The sequence below is a fragment of the Camarhynchus parvulus genome, chromosome 14 (genome assembly GCF_901933205.1).
Source record: "Camarhynchus parvulus chromosome 14, STF_HiC, whole genome shotgun sequence".
Lineage (NCBI taxonomy): Eukaryota > Metazoa > Chordata > Aves > Passeriformes > Thraupidae > Camarhynchus > Camarhynchus parvulus.
The window spans coordinates 5,564,662-5,583,441 of record NC_044584.1 but is presented as its reverse complement, the minus strand read 5'-3'; the positions used below and the strand labels follow the sequence as shown (position 1 = coordinate 5,583,441).

The window sequence follows — 18,780 nt, the reverse complement described above, 5'->3', positions numbered from 1 at the left end:
AGGGTCACCTTTGCTGCTGAACCAGACACCCCAAGTGCCCCAGCCAAAGAAAATTCCCAGATCCGGGCGGTGCCGGTGCTGGCAAATGCCAGACCTGGGTGGTGCAGGCGCCAGTAATTTGCTGGATCTGGAGTCCTGGCACCGGCGAATTACCAGACCTGGGCGGTGCCGGGAAATTGTCGGATTTTGCCTTTCCGTACCAGCAAATTGCTGGACTTGGGCTGTGCTGGAAACGAGAAATTTCTGGATCTGGGCTCTGGTGGTGGCAGATTTCAGGCTCCAGGTGCTGTTAAGCACCGGATCTGGACCCCCTCCTTTCCTTCCTGGAACGAGGTGCCCTCACCCTCCCAAAATCCCTGGCATTTCCCCTAAGCCCTCCGCAACTCGCGGCCTCCATTCACCTTGGCCTTCCCAATTTAACTGCAACCGCCTTCCCGTTACCACGGCAACGGGCCGCGTGGGGGCGGGCACAGACAGCTTATGCACCAATCAGTACCGCGCTCGGGGCGGATCCTCTATCTGATTGGTGCATATTGCTGTCCATCAACCCGCGGGCCCGCCCTGGCGTTGGTTGCCGCGGTGAGGCGAGGACGCTCGGGCGGGAGCGGCGAGCGGCGGAGGCTCCGCCATGGCGCAGCCCGACGAGCCGCACCCGCCGGTCGTTCCCTCCTGCCCGCTGCCCAGCAAGACCTGCGATGTGGTCCCCACCGAGAGGCCGCGCTCCTGCTGCGGCATGGCCGTGGCCGGCTTGCGCACCGCCAAATACCATCTGCCCGAGTGGCACCGCCGCAACGCGGGCGTCTGCTACGAGGCGTACACGACGGGCGAGCAGGCGGAGCGCGGCCGCGCCGAGGCCAAGCACCTGGTCAAGCATGCGGCCGCCAGCGCGCAGCGAGCCCAGGGCTACTCCAAGGCCACGCTGGGCCAGCGGCTGCAGGACGTCCACTTCTGGAGGGTGGAGCTGCAGAAGGAGATCATGGAGCTGGACGCCGAGACCAACCTGCTGGCGGCCCAGAAGCTGCGGCTGGAGCGGGCGCTCGATGCCACCGAGGTGCCCTACTCGGTTGTCATCGATAACCTGGAGTGCCGGGAGCGGCGGCAGCCCCCGGACCTGGTGATCGATGAGGTGGAGAAGCAGCTGATGAAGGTGAGCGGCGCCCGGGGTTGGTGACAGCCTTGGAGCTGCTGCTCTGATGGTGACAGCGCTGAAATGAGGAGCAGCAGTGAGGAGGTGAAGCTGCGGCTGCTGCTGCTGCGGTTCTGGGTCTGGTGCTCCGTCGTGCCATCCCGGTGTCGCTTCAAGGAATTTTTCGAGTCCTTACTGTTTTTAAAAAGTGTTCAAATCACTTTGGGAAGTGATTAAATCACTTTGGGAAGTGTGGCTGGAGGAGAGCAGATCCCTCCCTCAAGCCCAGACCCCAACAAAACCGACACAGAGTTTTTCTGCACCAACACAAAAATCCTATTCTGGCATAAATTCCTTCTCTACTCGCCTTGAAATCCCCTCCTCTCTGCAGGTTACACTTTAAAACTCCACAATCCAGAAGTTCAGGAACACTGGGATATTCCTTGGCTGTTCCCATGCTCAAATTGTCCAAATTTTGGCAGTTTCTCTCATTAATTCTGCCCGAGTTTTGCCAAGGTGGTGATCCAACCCTGTCACAGAAATTCCTGTCGAATTCCAGTGTCATTCTTGTCCTGGATGTTACAAAAACCACATTTTCCATCCTGGAATTACACCTATTCCAGTATCCCATAAATTAATTAATGATTATTCACCTGCAGCCTCCCATCAGAGTCAATTCATGATCGGTTACTCATTAAACCAGAGGATTAATATTTGAAAAGTATGAATCAGACTGAAATGTTTAAACCTGGTGGGGTTTTGGGGATTATCCTGGGAAGAACCAGGAATTTCTTGATCCCTGTGAATCCTTTCCAACTCAGGATATTCTAGGATTCCACATAGAAGGCATGATAGGATTTAGGAATATTTTGAATGGGAATTGGGTGTAATTTCTGATTTATAATCAATATTTAAGAGGTTTTTCCAGATAAAAATATAAACAGGGAAGAGTTGGTGCAGGATATTTCCATGTGGGAATTGTTACAATTTTTAGGTTGGAAAAGACTTTAAAGCTCATCAAGTCCGTGGTTCCAGGCATGGGGAATTCCCTGATTTTTCCCTATCTCAAAACTGAGAAGGGAATTAATTTATTCCTTTTAATCTGATGGGATCGTGGAATCCTGGAATGGTTTGGGATGGACGGGACCTTAAAAATCATCAATTCCCACCTCTTCCCACTATTCCCAACCTCTCCCACTATCCCAGTTTGCTCCAAGCCCCTTCCAACCTGGCCTTGGACATTCCAGGGGTGGAGCAGCCACAGCTTCTCTGGGAATCTGTGCCAATGAAGAATTCCTTCCATAACAGGATAACACTCAGACTTTTCCATGGAATCCACAGAATTCCCAGGCTTTTGACGTATTCCAGGTTTTTCAGCCTCCATAGGTTTACAGCCGAGTTCCCTCAGGATCTGGTGACTCCAAAATTCCAAGTTTTACCATAACAAAGTGAGAGTAGATAAGGAAATGTAAGGATTTATCCCCAAGTTCCTCCTCAGGATTGTGTTTCCTGCTCTGGGTCCATGGAATTCTCCCTGTTTTTCTTTAGGAAGCGGATCTGATCCGGGATATCCGGGATCTTCTGAAAAGAACCATCATCCAAGCTGCCACCCAGATAAGGTAAAACATTTCCCAGGATTCTTCAGCCAAATAATTCCTGGGATAAAGGTGGACACAGATCTCAGCCAGGCCAGGCTTAGAAGCTGAGGGAATTCCGTGTAAACCCAGATTTTCAGGTAGATTTAGATTTTCCTGCTCTCCACGAATGTGTTGGATTTGTTTTCCAACACTAAATTCCAGTGCTATAAAAATATTCTCTGGATGTCTTCTTGGGAATATCTTTGTATTATTATTAAAGGGATTTTTGGGATCAAAGGAGCTTTCCAAGAGGAATCTTTTTGCCACCAGAGGTCAGTGTGGACTTTAAATCTGGAATTTCTGTGCCAGGCCAGGTATTCCTTGTCATTCCAAAGGATTATTTCCTTGGAATTTCTAACAGACCCTTTGGAAAGATGTTATTGTATCCTAAATTCCATCAATATAAAGGAATCATGGTGGAAACTTCATATTTTAGTTACAAAAATCCTTCAATCTGCTCCTGTTCTACCTGATAAAGGAAATATTGTTTTATAAAAAATGGCTGTAAATGTCAATTAATATAAAGTAGCTCTGTTATATTAATTAGAGCATGAGAGGAGCCTAATGAGTTTAATTCGGGGGTATTAATTGTTTTAAGATCATTTTAGCCCAGTTTTAACCCCATTTTAGTCCAAGTTTAGTCCCATTTTATTCCCCTTTTCCAAGAGAATTCCCAATTCCTTGGCTGAGAGTGACACCTGCTGTTATCAGCTGATAACAACCCGCAGGCTTTTATAATTAGAATCATTATAATTATAATTAACAACAAAGCAGCAATTTTAATCTGAATATCATTAAAGATTCTCCAGTTCCATGGGCAGGGACCTTCCACAATCCCAGGGTGCTCCAACTCGGCCTTGGACACTTCAAGGATCCAGAGGCAGCCGCAGCTTCTCTGGGAATTCTATTCCAGGGCTTCCCCACCCTCACACTGGAATTTTTTCCCAAAATTCCATCTCAGTCAGGCTCCGCTTCCAGGCACCCTCACACTGGAATTTTTTCCCAAAATCCCATCTCAGCCAGGTTCCTCCTCCAGGAGATGGAGGTGGGAAGGGAGAGTTTGGGATTTTCCAGCCCGCAAGGAATTTCACGGTCTCGTTTCCCTGTGGAACACCAAGGGTGGAGCTGCGCTTCCCAAAGAGGGCTGGGTTGGGAATTCTCTTGCTTCCAGCTGAGCTGTGATCCCAACTTTTCCAGATCCAACCGGATCCAGAAGGAGAACTGCGAGCTGGACTGGTCAGATAAGGTGGAGACGTATAACATTGACGACAAATGCATCGGCTACTGCACCGACAGCACCGACGTCCAGTACCACCCCAGCTCCGTCAAGTTCGAGGAGAAGTGAGTAATTCCCAGTTTCTCCTGGGACAGCACACCTGGAATGCCCAATCCCAGCTGGGACTGGGCATGGAAAGAGCTTTGAGGCAGCTCCATGGATGGAAAGGCTGTGCTGGATTTGCTATGTGGAATATTTGGGTTGGAAGTTCATCCGGTTCCAATCCCAGCACCTTCCACCATCGCAGGTTGCTCTAAACTCCATCCTTGGGTTCTTCCAAGGGATGGGGCATCCACAGCTTCTCTGGGAATTCTATTTCAGCCCCTCCCCACGCTCGCAGAGAATTCCTTCCCAATATCCCGTCCATCCCATCTCTCCATGTGAATCCGTTCCCTGTGTCCTGTCCCTCCGTCCCTTGTCCCCAGTCCCTCTCCAGCTCTCCTGGAGCCCCTTAAGGCTCTGGAAGGGGCTCTGAGCTCTCCCTGGAGCCTTCTCCTCTCCAGCCTGTCAAGATCCTGGTTTTTTTTTATTTCCAGCCTTTAGATCCTGGATATATTCCCAAGTTCATTTGCCAGGACTGAACTGGACAAAAAAATGTGTGTGAATGTTTTGAGCAGCTTTAGCTCAAGATGGAGCACTTGGACTGATTTTATTTTAGACTTCAGTTCCCTCTGAAGCCACAGGAGCAAGAGATTATTAATTTGGGGATTTTTTATTCATTTATTGGAGAATTTTTATTGATTTATTAGAAGTTTGTCCTAATTTATTCAAGAATTTTATTAATTAATTCGAGGATTTTTATTGATTTATTACAATATTTTATTAATTTATTCAAGGATTTTAACTGATTTATTCAAGGCTTTTTATTACTTTATTTGAGGATTTTTATTGATCTATTCAAGAATTTTTATAAATTTATTCGAGGATTTTCATTGATTTATTAGAAGATTTTTCTTAATTTATTCAAAAATTTTCATTAATTTATTGAAGGATTTTTATTGATTTATTAGGAGATTTTTCTTAATTTATTCAAGAATTTTCATTAATTTATTGGAGGATTTTATTAATTTATTAAGGTATTTTCATTCATTTGTTAGAATATTCTATTAATTTATCCAAGAATTTTTATTAATTTATTTGAGACTTTTTATTAACTCATTAAAGGATTAATCTTGTACCTCACGAGGAATCCACACCACAAGCAAGACCCAAACCAACCAAAAGCCAACCCCACTTTCCCAGGGTAAGAACCCTTTTTTAAGGCCAAAATTCCCAATTTACCCCATTCCTTGTTCTTCCAGCGCCTCCACACCAAAGTCCTGGGCCCAGTTCAGCCACGACAACATTTCCAGGGCAGAACAGGAAAAATTGGCATCGGTGCAGCTCCGGTCCCTGATCAACAACATCATCCACGACGCGTCCGAGGACCTGCGCATGCAGCGGGCAGCGGTCAACGAGGCCTTTGACAACCACTGCAGGGAGCTGGACGATGCCAAACTGCGCCTGGAGAACCACCTGCAGCAGGTCCAGGGCATTTTGTGGAGTTCTGGCATCGTTAAACCAAAAAAAAATTGGTTTGATCTGCATAGGAGTGAAATATTTTTGTGTCGGATTAGGATGCGGGGAGAGGTTTTGGGGTTTTGTTGTGATCTTGGTGGTTTTTGTTGGGATGGAGTTCAGTTAAACGCTTTAATCCTGAATGAAACACCTTAATCCTGAATTAAACCCTTTAAACCTGAATTAAACCCCAAAACTGGGTGATCAGGCAGCTCTGGTTGAGCCAGGATTCCCAGATTTTTCTGGAATGGCAGCAAAGTCAACCTGGCAGTTGACTTAAGCTTCCTGTAACGTGGAGCAGCTCCTTCTTTTGTGGATTTTGCTGGATTTTACATGGAATTCTGTGCTCTTTAAAAGTTATTTACTGTTTTTTTTTAAATGATGTCCTGCTCCTTCTTTAAAAACTTTGGGGGTAAAGATTTTCCTCATCCCTGGACTGAGGCCATTGGAAATGTAGGGAAAAAATCATTCCTTAGCCCCTGGTGGCAATTCCTGGGGTGGGGATGTGTTGTCATCCCACAGAACACATGGAAGAGGTTTTGAGGGAATATTTCCAGCTTCTTTTTAGACTGAAAATGGGATTTTCACCGTAATAATAAAAATAAAGAGGTCAAAACCACCACAGTACTTTCATTTTTTCTATGAACAAGGGGTGGCTTTGGGCCCTTCCCATTTTCCAATATGGAGCAGCTCCTTTTTTCTCTTTTAGCCATTGGCAAGTGTGGAAAAAGTACTAATTCTTTAGGAGTTGGGAATGACAACTGGATATCTTTATTTTTTGCATGTGTATCAATGGTTATGAAGGGAAGAATTTCAGGATTTCCTGTCTTTTCCATCTTCTTTGGAAAACCAGGTATTTCCAAGCTGATCAGCAGCTCTCCTTCAAAATAAATTCATTTTTTTCTTGGATTTCCAGTTAAAATTTACAATTCAAAGCACTCCATGGAGGTGGGATGTGTTTTCATGGGAGGTTTGGGATCTCTCCCATGGTTTTGGGACATGGGAGAGGCTACAGAATATTTTCTGCTTTATTTAAACTAAAGCTGTGATTCTCAGTGTAATATTAAAAACAAACAGGTCAAACCCACCTTAATTCTTGCATTTAATCTTAAATAAAATAAAATAAAATTAATTGTATTACCATCTGAAATGAAAATTATTCTTGTTGTACTTCATTCCCCAGACTGGTGGTGTAAACTTTAACACTTCGCCATGAACAGATATTTTTGGGGATGATATTCATCATTGTTTGAAGATTTTTTTTTCCTTGGATTTTCTCTCCAGATCCTGAAGGATATTGGGGATGAGGAAGCCAACATTGTGAACCTGAAAAAAGCCATCAGGGACAAGGAAGCTTTCCTGAAGGTGGCTCACACCAGGCTCTACGACAGATCCTTCAGGCCCAACGTCGAGCTCTGCAGGGATGAGCCCCAGTTCAGGTCAGTAAATCAACCCCAATTTAGGCAATTAACCCCAACTTAGCTAATGAATCAACTCCTCCAAGGCTCCTGTTCCATCCCAAAGTGATTTGGGGCAGTTTTAAAAATTTTTTTACCTCACAACTTTTAATTTTTTGCCTCACGACTTTTAATTTTTTTACTTGAAGTCAGAAATTATCTTTCAATTCTCTAGCTGATCTTTATCCCAAATCTAATATTTTCTTGGATTTTTCTGAAGTTTTTTCTTGATGAATTTTAGATTCTGTAGTTGATCTTTATCTCAAATCCAATCTTTTTGAACAACTTCTCAGAGGTCTTTTCCTGATAAATTTTTAGGTTCTGCAGTTTATTTTTATCCCAAATCCAATATTTTCTTGGATTTTTCTGAAGTTTTTTCTTGATGAATTTTAGATTCTGTAGTTGATCTTTATCCCAAATCCAATCTTGGATTTTTCTCAGGGTTTTTCCTGGTAAGTATTTTGATTCTGTCGTTGATCTTTATACCGAATCCAATCTTTTCTGTGGTTTTTCTGAGGTCTTTTCCTGATGAATTTTAGATTCTGTAGTTGCTCTTTACCCCAAATCCAATCTCTTGGATCACCATCCCCTGATTTTTCATGGCTTAACCTGATTCCTTGCAGGTTGGTGAGCGAAGTGGAGGAGCTCACAGTATTCCTGGAGGCCCTGAAGAGAAAACTGATGGAGTCAGAGCAGAACCTGAAGAATTTGGAGGAGACCAGGATGAAGCTGGAGAAGGAGATTGCTGTGAAAGCCAACAGCATTTTTATTGACAGGCAGAAGTGCATGGGCTACCGAGTTCGCTACCCAGTGGACCTGGAGGTGGCGAGTTACAAACAGTGATTTCTGTACCCAGCCTGCAAAACCCAGGAGAAAAACTGTTCCTTCTTTTCTGTTCAGCCATTGGCAAGCGTGGAAAAAAAATCTGTGAGCTTTCATATGAAATAAATTGAGAAATTGTACATTAAATTGTTGTGTTCACTTGGTTTTCTTCTACTTGGGATAAAATCCTTTCCTTTCCTTTCCTTTCCTTTCCTTTCCTTTCCTTTCCTTTCCTTTCCTTTCCTTTCCTTTCCTTTCCTTTCCTTTCCTTTCCTTTCCTTTCCTTTCCTTTCCTTTCCTTTCCTTTCCTTTCCTTTCCTTTCCTTTCCTTTCCTTTCCTTTCCTTTCCTTTCCTTTCCTTTCCTTTCCTTTCCTTTCCTTTCCTTTCCTTTCCTTTCCTCTTAAAATCAATTTATTCCATCTGCAATCTATCTATGGCATGTGTGACTATTTTGGGGCATTTCATCCTAATAATTAAATAGGAGTGAACATTTAATAGGAATAATAAGAAATAGGAGTGAATATTTCTTAGGAATAATAACAATATCCAGGTGGAAATAAAATATTTATAGCTCGAAATGAGAGCAATAAAACTGAGGATCACTCACACAGCAAGGAATTTAAGCTTCTCAGGCATTATTAATAAAAAACCCCAAATTTTCCAGGTTTGATGACAATTTGCCCTTGGGAAAACCACTCCCAATCCATGGCACCTGCTGAGATGAATCCAAAGATTTTTAATTTTAATTTTTCTTAAAAAAAAAAAGGATAATTTAACCAGCTTGGGGATGCAATCCTGAGTTTCCACTTCAGCACTGGGATGTGGAATGGAGCTGGTGCTGTGTTCTGGCCTTTCCCTGGAAGCAAAGCCTGTGGATGAGCTGTTATCCATCATTTTATCCACAATTATCCACATCCCCAGCAAATGCCATGGAGCCATTATTGGGCATTTGTTAAATATGTGACGTGTCCAAAACCAGGGAAAAATGACCAGACCAAAATCCCATCATTTCCTGTTTTACAAGGATTTTTAACCTTTAAAAAGCAGTTGCTCAAAGGGAAAAAAAAAACCTCCTTAAAGGCAAAATTCCCACCAAAAACCCCAGCCAGGGCCATTTGCAGAGCCCACTGATGGGGTGTGGGGTTGGAATTCCTGGGATTTTGTGTGGTCTGAATTCAGGATTATCCAGGAATTGCTATTCCTGCTCAAAGCTGCTCCCATTCCTTTGGGGATGTCAAAGAGGGTTTGGGATCCAAGAGTTTGGGTTATCCTCTGGGGTTTTTCATGGATTTCTCCTCATGATTGCATTTGATAGCCCTGGTTTTGGATCCTGAGGGAGAAATCAGGGAATCCTGGAATGACTGGGGCTGGAAGAGACCTTAAAGCCCATCCAGATCCAACTCCAAGACCTTCCACCATCCCAAGTTCTTCCAAACTCTGTCCAACCTTGAATGTTCCAGGGATGGGGCAGCCACAGCTTAACTGGGAATTCCATCCCAGCCTGGAATTCCTTCCCAAAATCTTCCCTCTTTTTATTGCTAAATATATTTATAATATAAATTATTATATTTTATAGGATTATGACTGAAGGGAAAACCCTGGAGCAGCCTTTATCCCACTTTTCCCAGGACTCCAAGCAGCAAAGTTTTGCTCCCAGCCCTCCCAACCAGCAGCACCTGGAAAAAGGGAAACCTCAGCGTGGGAAACCTCAGCCTTTAATCCATAAAAAGTGAAAAAATGGGCTGGGAAAAAAGAATCCAAACACCCCAAGGCATTTAAACAAATATTCCAACACATTTATCCAATACCCTGACACATTTATCAAATATCCCAACATTAATCACCCTCTGCTGATAAGAGGGATTTTATTCCCAGCCTGTTTGAAAGTTGGAGGGGGAAGGGTTGGGAAATTCTGGTGAAATGAAATTCCTTTTCTTTTCTATAAAATCCAAATGGTTTGCGTTGGAAAGGACTTTAAAAATCACCAGATTTTTGGATTTTTGGAGCATCTCTGCTAGAGAGGGGGGGTTTGATCCCATTCCCACCCTGCCAAGGGCAGGGAAATGTTGGGAGAAGGATCCCAGAGCAGTTGTGGCTCTCAGGGAGATTTCCCAGCCCCTTTCCCTCCGTTCCAGACCATTCCCTCCTTTTCCCTCCAGTGGTTCCGCTTGTTTTCCCACTTCTCCTGCAGGGAGCGGCGGTGCCAATCCCTGTGATTCAATTCCTGGGGATAATTGGTCTGGAGGGAAAATGGAATGAAAAGCAGAGGAGGCAGAAATGAGATTATGTCCCAGGCTCCATTTAACTGCCTGTGCCACCGCAGCGCACGGATGTTCCCCAGGAACGGGCAGGGCCCATTTGGCTGCAGTGGAAATGTTTCATTCCTGGGAAAACAGAGCCAATTTGGCAGATTATTGTAATTATTTTAGACTGGATCTGCTGGAGAGAGGGAGGCTGGGAGCTGGGATAACAAAAAATTCTGGAAAAGCAGTGAGGAACCGGGCTGGGAAAGCTGCACAACCCCAGGGATGAGCAGCTTTGGGATGGGGTTATGGGGCCAGGACTCTCCAGCTTCTCTTCATCCCAAATTTTACATCCATGGATCAATCTTCCCTTCCCTTCCCTTCCCTTCCCTTCCTTCCCTCCCTTCCCTTCCCTTCCCTTCCCTTCCCTTCCCTTCCCTTCCCTTCCCTTCCCTTCCCTTCCCTTCCCTTCCCTTCCCTTCCCTTCCCTTCCCCCTTTTTTTCTCTTTCCCCGCTTTTTTTCCTTTTTCCCCTTCTCCCTTTCTCCTCCTTCCCCATTTTCCCACTTCCTTCCCCCTTTTCCTTTTCGTTTTTCCTTTCCCTTTTCCCTTCCCCAGCTCCAGGACAGGTCTCACCTTCTCACCCCACCCCAACTCCTCATTCTGAGCAGCTTTTCCGGCTCCATCCTCAAATTTCAGGGAACATCTGCTGGGATGGAGCTATTCCACAGGTGGAAAAAGGTGGGAATTAAATAAACACCAGCAGCTGGGAATAAATTAAACCTCATCTGGGATGATGTTCCCCAGGAAATGAATAAAAATGGAATGGCAGAAATCCACCAGGGAGGTAAACACAGTGTTCCTGCCATGTTTTCCTGGTGGGATTTGCCAGAGGGAAAATGGGATCCTAAATCTGGGAAGTTCAGTGAAAAGAGCCTGAGTGATCCCATTTCCCTCTGTGGGATTGGGAGCTGAGGCATTCCCACATCTCAGGATGCAAAAAGAAAGGATTTTCTGTGAACATTTTAGGGAGCAGTTCACTCATAAATCAAACTTTTCCCTGATTTTATGAAAATGGGAGCAGGGAAATGGGAAGGGTTTGGAGTTTGCAGGAATAGGAAAAGCAAAAGGAAAGCTGGGATGATGCAATCCCACTCCCAAAATTCTCAAACTGAGCCATAACCCCCCAATTTCCCAACTCTTTTTTCATCTCAGGTTATGACAATGCCCTTTGGAATAAAATTCCAGCTGGTTTTGCTGCTCTGCAAGGAGAAATGAAGGAGTTTTTCTCTGAAAAAAACTAAAATTCCTCTTGGAATTAGGACTTGCTGTCCAACAGGATTCATCTGGGGCCGGAGCCTCCTCCACCACGCCAGAGATTCACCATTCATATCCAGAATTTCTCCTCCCTCCTTGTTCCCTTCCCATCCCAGCATTTTCTGGAGGAATCACAGGTTGGGAATTTTATTTTGGTGTGGATTCTTAAATTCTCACCCCAGAACAAACGGCAGGAAGGAGCTGCCAGCTTTTCCAAGGATTCCCACGCAGGCAGGGCAGGAATTTCTGGTGTTTTCCTTAAATACCTCGGTGTTTGCAAGCTTCAGCAGATTTTTTTCCAGCAGGTGGCAGAGGATTTATTCCTGGAATTTTCCTCACCCACATTCCTGCTTTGCCTTCCCCATCCTGGATTTCTCCAGAACCAGGAGAATCTTGGAGCTGCAGCTTTGGAATCAACAATTTCCTGGAAATCAGGACAGGAATGAGCAGAATTTTTTCCCAGTTTTTGCTCCAAGCTAGTCCTAATTTTGCTTTATTTTCTGGAATTTAAGTCAGAAATAACCAGAAGCTTCCTTGGCTCTTGGATTTTCCCAACCAGACCATCCTGAAGCCGCTTCAGGGTTATTTCTATTTATTTCCATGGGGTTCCTGGGATTTGGCAAAGGTTTCTGCTCTTTGATGATGGGAAACAGAACTCAGGGAAAATGGGTGGATCTCCCCAAAATAACCTGGGATTTTTGTGGGTTTTCCCAGAATTTCTTTCTCTTTTAGGGGAGAAAATTCCCTGATTTTGCCACAAAATTAAATTAATCCATCAAAAAAATAAGTGCCCTTTTTTCGCCCTAAAAATTCTTCCACTCCGCCCAAACTCCTTCACACGAGGGAAAATCTGGAATTTTCTGGTGGAGCAGAACAAATTCCACAAGATTGCAGAGGCTGGGCTGGGCCTTGGCACTGGGTCTAGTTTTTAATCTCCCCCCAATTCAAAAATGTGGGATAAAACCCCATTTTTGGGGTAAAAAGGAAGCATTAAAATGTTATTTTTAGTACTCAAGGGTGGATTTGGTGGGAGGATTCCATCTTTCTTTATTTCCAAGAGAGATTTCAAGGATGGCTCCCGAAAATTGGCTGCTCCCAGGAATGAGGGAAGCAGAGTCTTATCAGAGCCCCCAAAACATTAAAAATCTCCTTTATTGTGCCCTGGGAAGGAGCAGGAGAGGGTTTTGCTCCTGGAATTCTTTCTTCCAGCAGATCTTTCCCCTGTGCATTCCAGAGGGATCTTTAGGAAAAGGCTGATATTCCCAGAATTCCAATCCCAAGAGCTTTGAGCCCTTATGGATAAAACCATTTTTATTAATTTTGGTTTTTTTTTTCATTTCCATAAATTAGATTCTGAGGGATTTTGATAAGAGCTGAGCATTGTTATCTTTCCAAGGCAAGAATATTCACCAGACATTCCCAAAAATCAGCGCTTGCAATTCCTGAGGAGAAAAGCAGAAATGCAGGAAACCTTTTCCTTTGGGGAATTTTGGGAGGCCCTTTCCCTTTCCGACCCTTTATTTTATTCAGAGTCTAGCATGGTAGAAAATTAATTTCCAGGAATTTCGCCACGTTTTGGAGGTGCTGGAAAGAAGAAATTCCGAAAATAATGGGATTTTTCACAAGTTCCAGTTTGGCTTTATCTGGGAGAACAATCCAAGGATATCAGGAATTGTCAGGATTTGAATGGATTTATTCAAACCTCGTGTGAAAAACCATTTCAGTGTTAATGAACAGCCCCAGTCCACGACTTTTAGGGAACAATTCCATCCGGGAATGACTCACTGGAAGCAATTAGAAGTTTCGGACTTGTTTGGAAGTGGGAAAGTTTAATGGGATTTAAGGTGGGTTTAGTGGGAATGGAGCAGGAATAAGGCACTGCTGTGTTCCAGGATCAGCTTTCCCTGAGGAATTCTGGGCATTGGAAAAACATGGAATTCAGGCTGGAATAAATTCCTGCTGGGCGTGGGAGCTGGGGGGAAAATGAGGCCAAAAAAGGAAATTTTTGGTGCGTTCAGAGCCTCTGCAGCACCACGGAGAGCGACAAACCACGAACCCGTCCTCGCCGAGGATGGGGAATTTGGGCGGATGGGAGGCACAGGAAAATAAAACTGATAAGGATCACAGATAAGAGAAACCCTTTTCTAGAGGCTCATCCATCCTAAAGGGGATTTAATTCTTGTTTTAAGCTTGGTTTTGAACACACATTTAAGGCCTGACTTTAACTGATAAGAGGTGGAGGAACAGGAGAATAAAGCTGATAAGGGTTGAAGACTAGATAAATCCTTTTCTAGAGGCACACCCATCCAAAAAGGAAGAAAAACCTGTTTAAGGCCTGACAGTTTAACTCATATGAGGCTGGAGGAATGGGAAAATAAAGCTGATAAGGGTTGAAGTCACAGATGAGAGAAATCCTTTCCTAGAGATTCATCCATCCCAAAGTGGATTTAATTCTTGTTTAAGGCTCGACTTTGACTTTAACTCATGTGGTCAGGAGGAACAGGAAAATAAAGCTTATGATGGTCACAGATAAGAGAAATCCTTTTCTAGAGGCTCATCCATCCTAAAAGGGATTTATTTCTTGTTTTAGGCTTGGTTTTGAGCACTCAGGATTGACTTTGAGTTTAACTGATAAGAGGTGAAGGAAGAGCAAAATAAAACTGATAAGGGTCATAGGTAAGAGAAATCCTTATCCAGAGGCTCATCCATCCCAAGGTGGATTTAATCTTAATTTAAGGCCCAGCTCTGAGCGCTCATTTAAGACCCAGCTCTGAGTTTAACTGACATGAGGCTGGAGGATCCACTCCCAGGGATGGGGCAGCCACAGCTCCTCTGGGAATTCCATCCCAGCCCTCCCAGGCAGGAATTCCCAGGAGATGAAAATGAAAATAAAAATAATTTTTAAAAATTAAAATTAAAAATACAATTTAAAATAAAAATAAACATAGCCATAAAATAAACACAATCATAAACGTAAAACTAAAACTAAAATAAAACGGAACATAACACAAAATAAAAATAAAATGAGCATGAACATAAAATGAAAATGAAAATGAAAATGAAAATGAAAATGAAAATAAAAATGAAAATGAAAAATAAAAATAAAAATAAAAATAAAAAAATAAAATAAAAATAAAAATAAAAATAAAAATAAATAAAAATAAAAATAATGATACTTTCTGCTGCACATGGAATTCCTGGGAGAAGGAAAAACTGGGAACGAAGCACCATGGCTGGAGGTGGTGATGGATATCTGTGGATATCTCCGGAGCAGGGAGCAGCAGCAAACACATCCATTTATTTCTATGGCAACAGGAATAACTCAGGGCTCACCAGAGCCCAAATCTCAGCTGGCTTTGGAAGCTCCAAGTGATGATTCCCACTCTGATCCATGATTTTCCCAGCAACATCCAGAGCTTTTATCTCATTCATCTCAAGTTAAAAATCAGTATTTAAAATCCTTAGAGGAAAATGTGGTGGGAATTCCAGGCAAGGGCTGGGACTGAGTCTCAGGAGCTGGGATTGGACCTCTCAGGAGCTGGGATTGAGTCTCAGGAGCTGGGATTGGGTTCCTCAGGAGCTGGGATTGGGTTCCTCAGGAGCTGGGATTGAGTCTCAGATTGACTGGAAATTCTGCGTCTGGCTGGGACTGGGATCTTCCCAAGTCCCTCCTGCACTTTGGGGAATTTTGTGGGAATGGGGAGTGGACAAATCTCCAGCCCCAACCCCCTGTGTGACCAGGAACTGCTTCCCTCTTTTCCAGGGACATCTGGGGACACCCAGGAACAGACAAGGACGCACAGGGACACCCGGGGACACCCAGGGATCCATGGGGACACCCAGGGACAGACAAGGATGCACAGGGACACCCGGGGACACCCAGGGATCCATGGGGACACCCAGGGACACCCAGGGCTGAGCCCCCTCTCAGCTCAGCTGGGGCTCCTCTCCAGGCTGAGCAGCCCCAGCTCCCTCAGCCTCTCCTGGGCATGGAGCTGCTCCAGGCCCTTCCTCATCCTCGCATCCCTCCAGGAGCTCCTGTCCCCCCTGTGCCGGGACCCAGAGCTGGTCACAGCACCCAGAGGGGCAGGGTCACTCCTTGTCCTGCTGGGAATGCTCTCCCTCACACCCCACCATCCCATTGTCCTTCACGGCCACCAGGACACGCACAAAGAGCAGAACCAACCCCAGTCCCTCATTTTGAGGCTTTTATCTCCACCTCAGCTCTCCTTCCTCTCCGCAATGCCAACGTAAAAAATGCCACAAGCGCGCGGATCATCAAATAATCCATCCAGCAAAAGGAGAGACACAGAAAAATTCTAAAGGAAAGAAACTCTCCCATCCCTGTGGGGCGCTGTCCCCTGTGCCACCAAAGGTTTCTGTGCCACCCACGGATGCCAGGAGCTCTTTCCCCTCTGCTCTTTGCCCTCTGCCCAGGGGAATCGGGCGCTGAAATCAGGATTGCAGGGAATGCTCTCCCAGGCTTTGTGTTCCCTCCATTCAGCCCCAACACGGCGCTGTTGGCTCGAGTGGATAAAGAATTTAACCAGCCTTGAGAGCTTTGGAAAATCCCGCCTGTCTCCCCACACAGATCCCAGTAAAATTCCTCTTTTCCCAGTGTTTATTTACAGGAAAAGCACTGCTTTCTTCGGGGCAACTTAGGCAGCACCGTGTTTATCCAGCAACATTTTCCCTAGCACGAACTGCCAATAAATTCTAATAAAATAAAGATAATTCCTTTAAATTAACCCCATTTGGCTTCAAGCTGCCACTCCTGGCGGGATCACTGCTGGGCAATAAATTGTGGGCATTTTCTGGGCGTGTTTTCCGAGCAGGTGATGCGAAGCTCCTCTCCCTGGCTGTTTGTCATGCAAAATTCTATTTTTATCAGATGACTCTTCCCATTGTCATGGCGAGAGCAGGCTGGAGTCTCGCTCGCGTTTAGCAACCCATGCCCATAAATACATCAGCAGATTGAATTCCAGCCTGACATGCCAGCAGCAGCTCTGCCTCGCTTTTTTCCCCCCGTGTTCACACGTCTGACTCAAGCACCCGGCTCTAATTGAAAAGCCTCAACAGAGGATTAAGATCAGATCCATTATTATGAGCGCGATGCTCTGTGCATGCTGATGAGGAGGGGCTGAGCTCGGAGCTGCTCTGAGCCCCCCAAGCTGCCCAGAAATCGGGGAGAAAACACTCGAGGTGGTGCTGGGAGCGATGTTTGAATGTGTGACAGCACAGGGAGGGTGCGGGGAGGAGGGGGGAGAGCTCCACCTCACTTTTATCGCACCTGTTGCATCGCAAAATACTCAAAATCCCAAATCCTTCAGCCCCTTCCCGCCCAGTAGCACCCCGGGCAGTTTAGGAGGGGAGCGCCCACCACCGGGCTCCCCTCACAGCCTGGATTTCAGCCCCATCTTCCCTCCAGGGAGCGATTTTAGGGCCTGACTCGGAGCCAGCTGGAGGAAATCCTCCCCACATGGGATCCCGTTCTGCGGGGATGATGGAGATGCGCCCTCGGGCTCCCCTTCTGCCCAGGGACGGGGGCGTGAAACCGGAGCCCCGCAGGTGCCAGAGCCCTCCCGCTGTCCCCAAACGCGCCCCGGGCTCTGCTGCCGCCTTTGGGGGTCGGGAGGGGCTCGCCCCCAGCCTGCGGGAGGCTTTGGAGGATTTCTCGGGGCTGGACAGGAGCTGGAGCAGGGGGAGATGCGGCTCTTCCCCCGCCGGCTCAAGCCCCGGGGCTGCGGGAGCGGCAGAGCCGGGTAAGGACAGCCCGGGATGGGGACGGGGAACGGGGATTGGGGAACGGGGATGGGGATGGAGGGACAGGGATGGGGATGGGGAACGGGGATCGTGATAGGGGAACGGGGATGGGGATGGGGAACGGGGAACGGGGACAGGAATGGGAATGGGGAACAGGGATGGTGATAGGGGAACGGGGATGGGGAACAGGGACGGGGGAACAGGGATGGGGGAACAGGGATGAGGATAGGGGAACAGGGATGGGGGAACAGGGATGGGGGAGTGGGGATAGGGATGAGGGGACAGGGAAGGGGAGGGAGGAACAGAGATGGCAGAACAGGGACGGGGAGTGGGGCAGAAGCGTGGAAAAGGGGACAGACATGAGGAGGGGGACACAGGCATGGGGAGGTGGCACAGACATGGGAAAAGGGGACAGACATGAAGAGGCGGCACACACACTTGAAGGTGGCACACATACAGTGGAGGTGGCACCCATACTGGCAGGTGGCACACAGGCTCGCAGGTGGCACAGACACGGGGAGGGGCACACACACGCACACACACACACACACACACACACACACACGCACACACACACTCGCGGGTGGCACACACACTGGCGGGGGCACCGGCGGGCAGAGCATCTCCCGCTGCCCGCAGCAGCCGCTGCCAGCCCAAGTTGGCGAGCAGGGGGGCGGCCCCAGGGCTGCGGCGCCCCCGGCCCCTCCGAGCCCCGTGGCTCCTCCCGGGGGAGCGGCCAGCGCGGGGAGCGCTCCCGGCGCGGCTGCGGGAGCGGCGGCTCCTGCTCCAGCCCTGGAGAGCAGCCCTGGAGCCGCAGGTGAGCACGGCCGGGAGCCGGGAACGGGAGCCGGGATGCGGGGACGGAGCCGGGAACGGGAGCCGGGATGCGGGGACGGGAGCCGGGATCGCTGCGGGGAGGATGGGCACGGGGCAGGCGGGGGATTCGCAAGGCTCGCCCCGCTTGGGGGGCTCGCTGGGGTGGAGGAGGCACCGGAGCCGTCGGTCCCGCTTGTGGAGACCCCGAATTTGCCCTTCTGAGAGGGGTTTTGGTGCTGGAGCGACTCCATCCTGGCTGGAGGATGCTGGAGAGTGACCCTCTGGGCAGGGAGGTGACAATCCCGGCTGGGAGGATGACAAGAGGGGACAATCCTGGGCAGGGGGATGACAGTCCTGGCTGGGGGTGCCCGGGAGGGACCCCCGGCCGTGGGGACGGTGCCGCGTTTGAAGCAGGAGCAGCCTGAGCGCGGCTTTGGGGCTGGCAAGGGACGCGAAAGGCACCAGCGGGCACAGCCCGGGGCCGCTGTCACCGCCGGGGATGTGACAGAGCCCTGGGATAGAACACGGCACGGAGAGCAAAGCTGGGAGCTGCTCCAGGGGCGTCAGCGGGCGGAGATGTCAAGACCAAGGTGACATCGGGGGTCAGGCCAAGGTGACATCGGGGGTCAGGCCAAGGTGACATGGGGGGTCAGGTCAAGGTGACATCATGGGGTCAGGAGGGGCCGGGCTGGGAGCAGCCCCGGCTGTCCCCGGGCTGGATCCCCGCAGCTCCCAGCCCCGGAGCCCAGAGCTTGGCATGAAAACA

The 18,780-nt window shown here is 47.5% G+C and overlaps 1 protein-coding gene across 1 annotated transcript; it reads left to right on the top strand.

The window, feature by feature from the left end:
- The first annotated feature begins 590 nt into the window (after nt 1–590).
- TEKT4 (tektin 4) lies at nt 591–7,896 on the top strand. Its single transcript, XM_030958334.1, has 6 exons — nt 591–1,147; nt 2,675–2,745; nt 3,961–4,104; nt 5,341–5,563; nt 6,881–7,035; nt 7,677–7,896. The coding sequence occupies exons 1-6, from the start codon at nt 629–631 to the stop codon at nt 7,894–7,896; spliced, it is 1,332 nt and encodes a 443-aa protein (XP_030814194.1). The 5' UTR covers nt 591–628.
- Nucleotides 7,897–18,780: the final 10,884 nt, after the last annotated feature.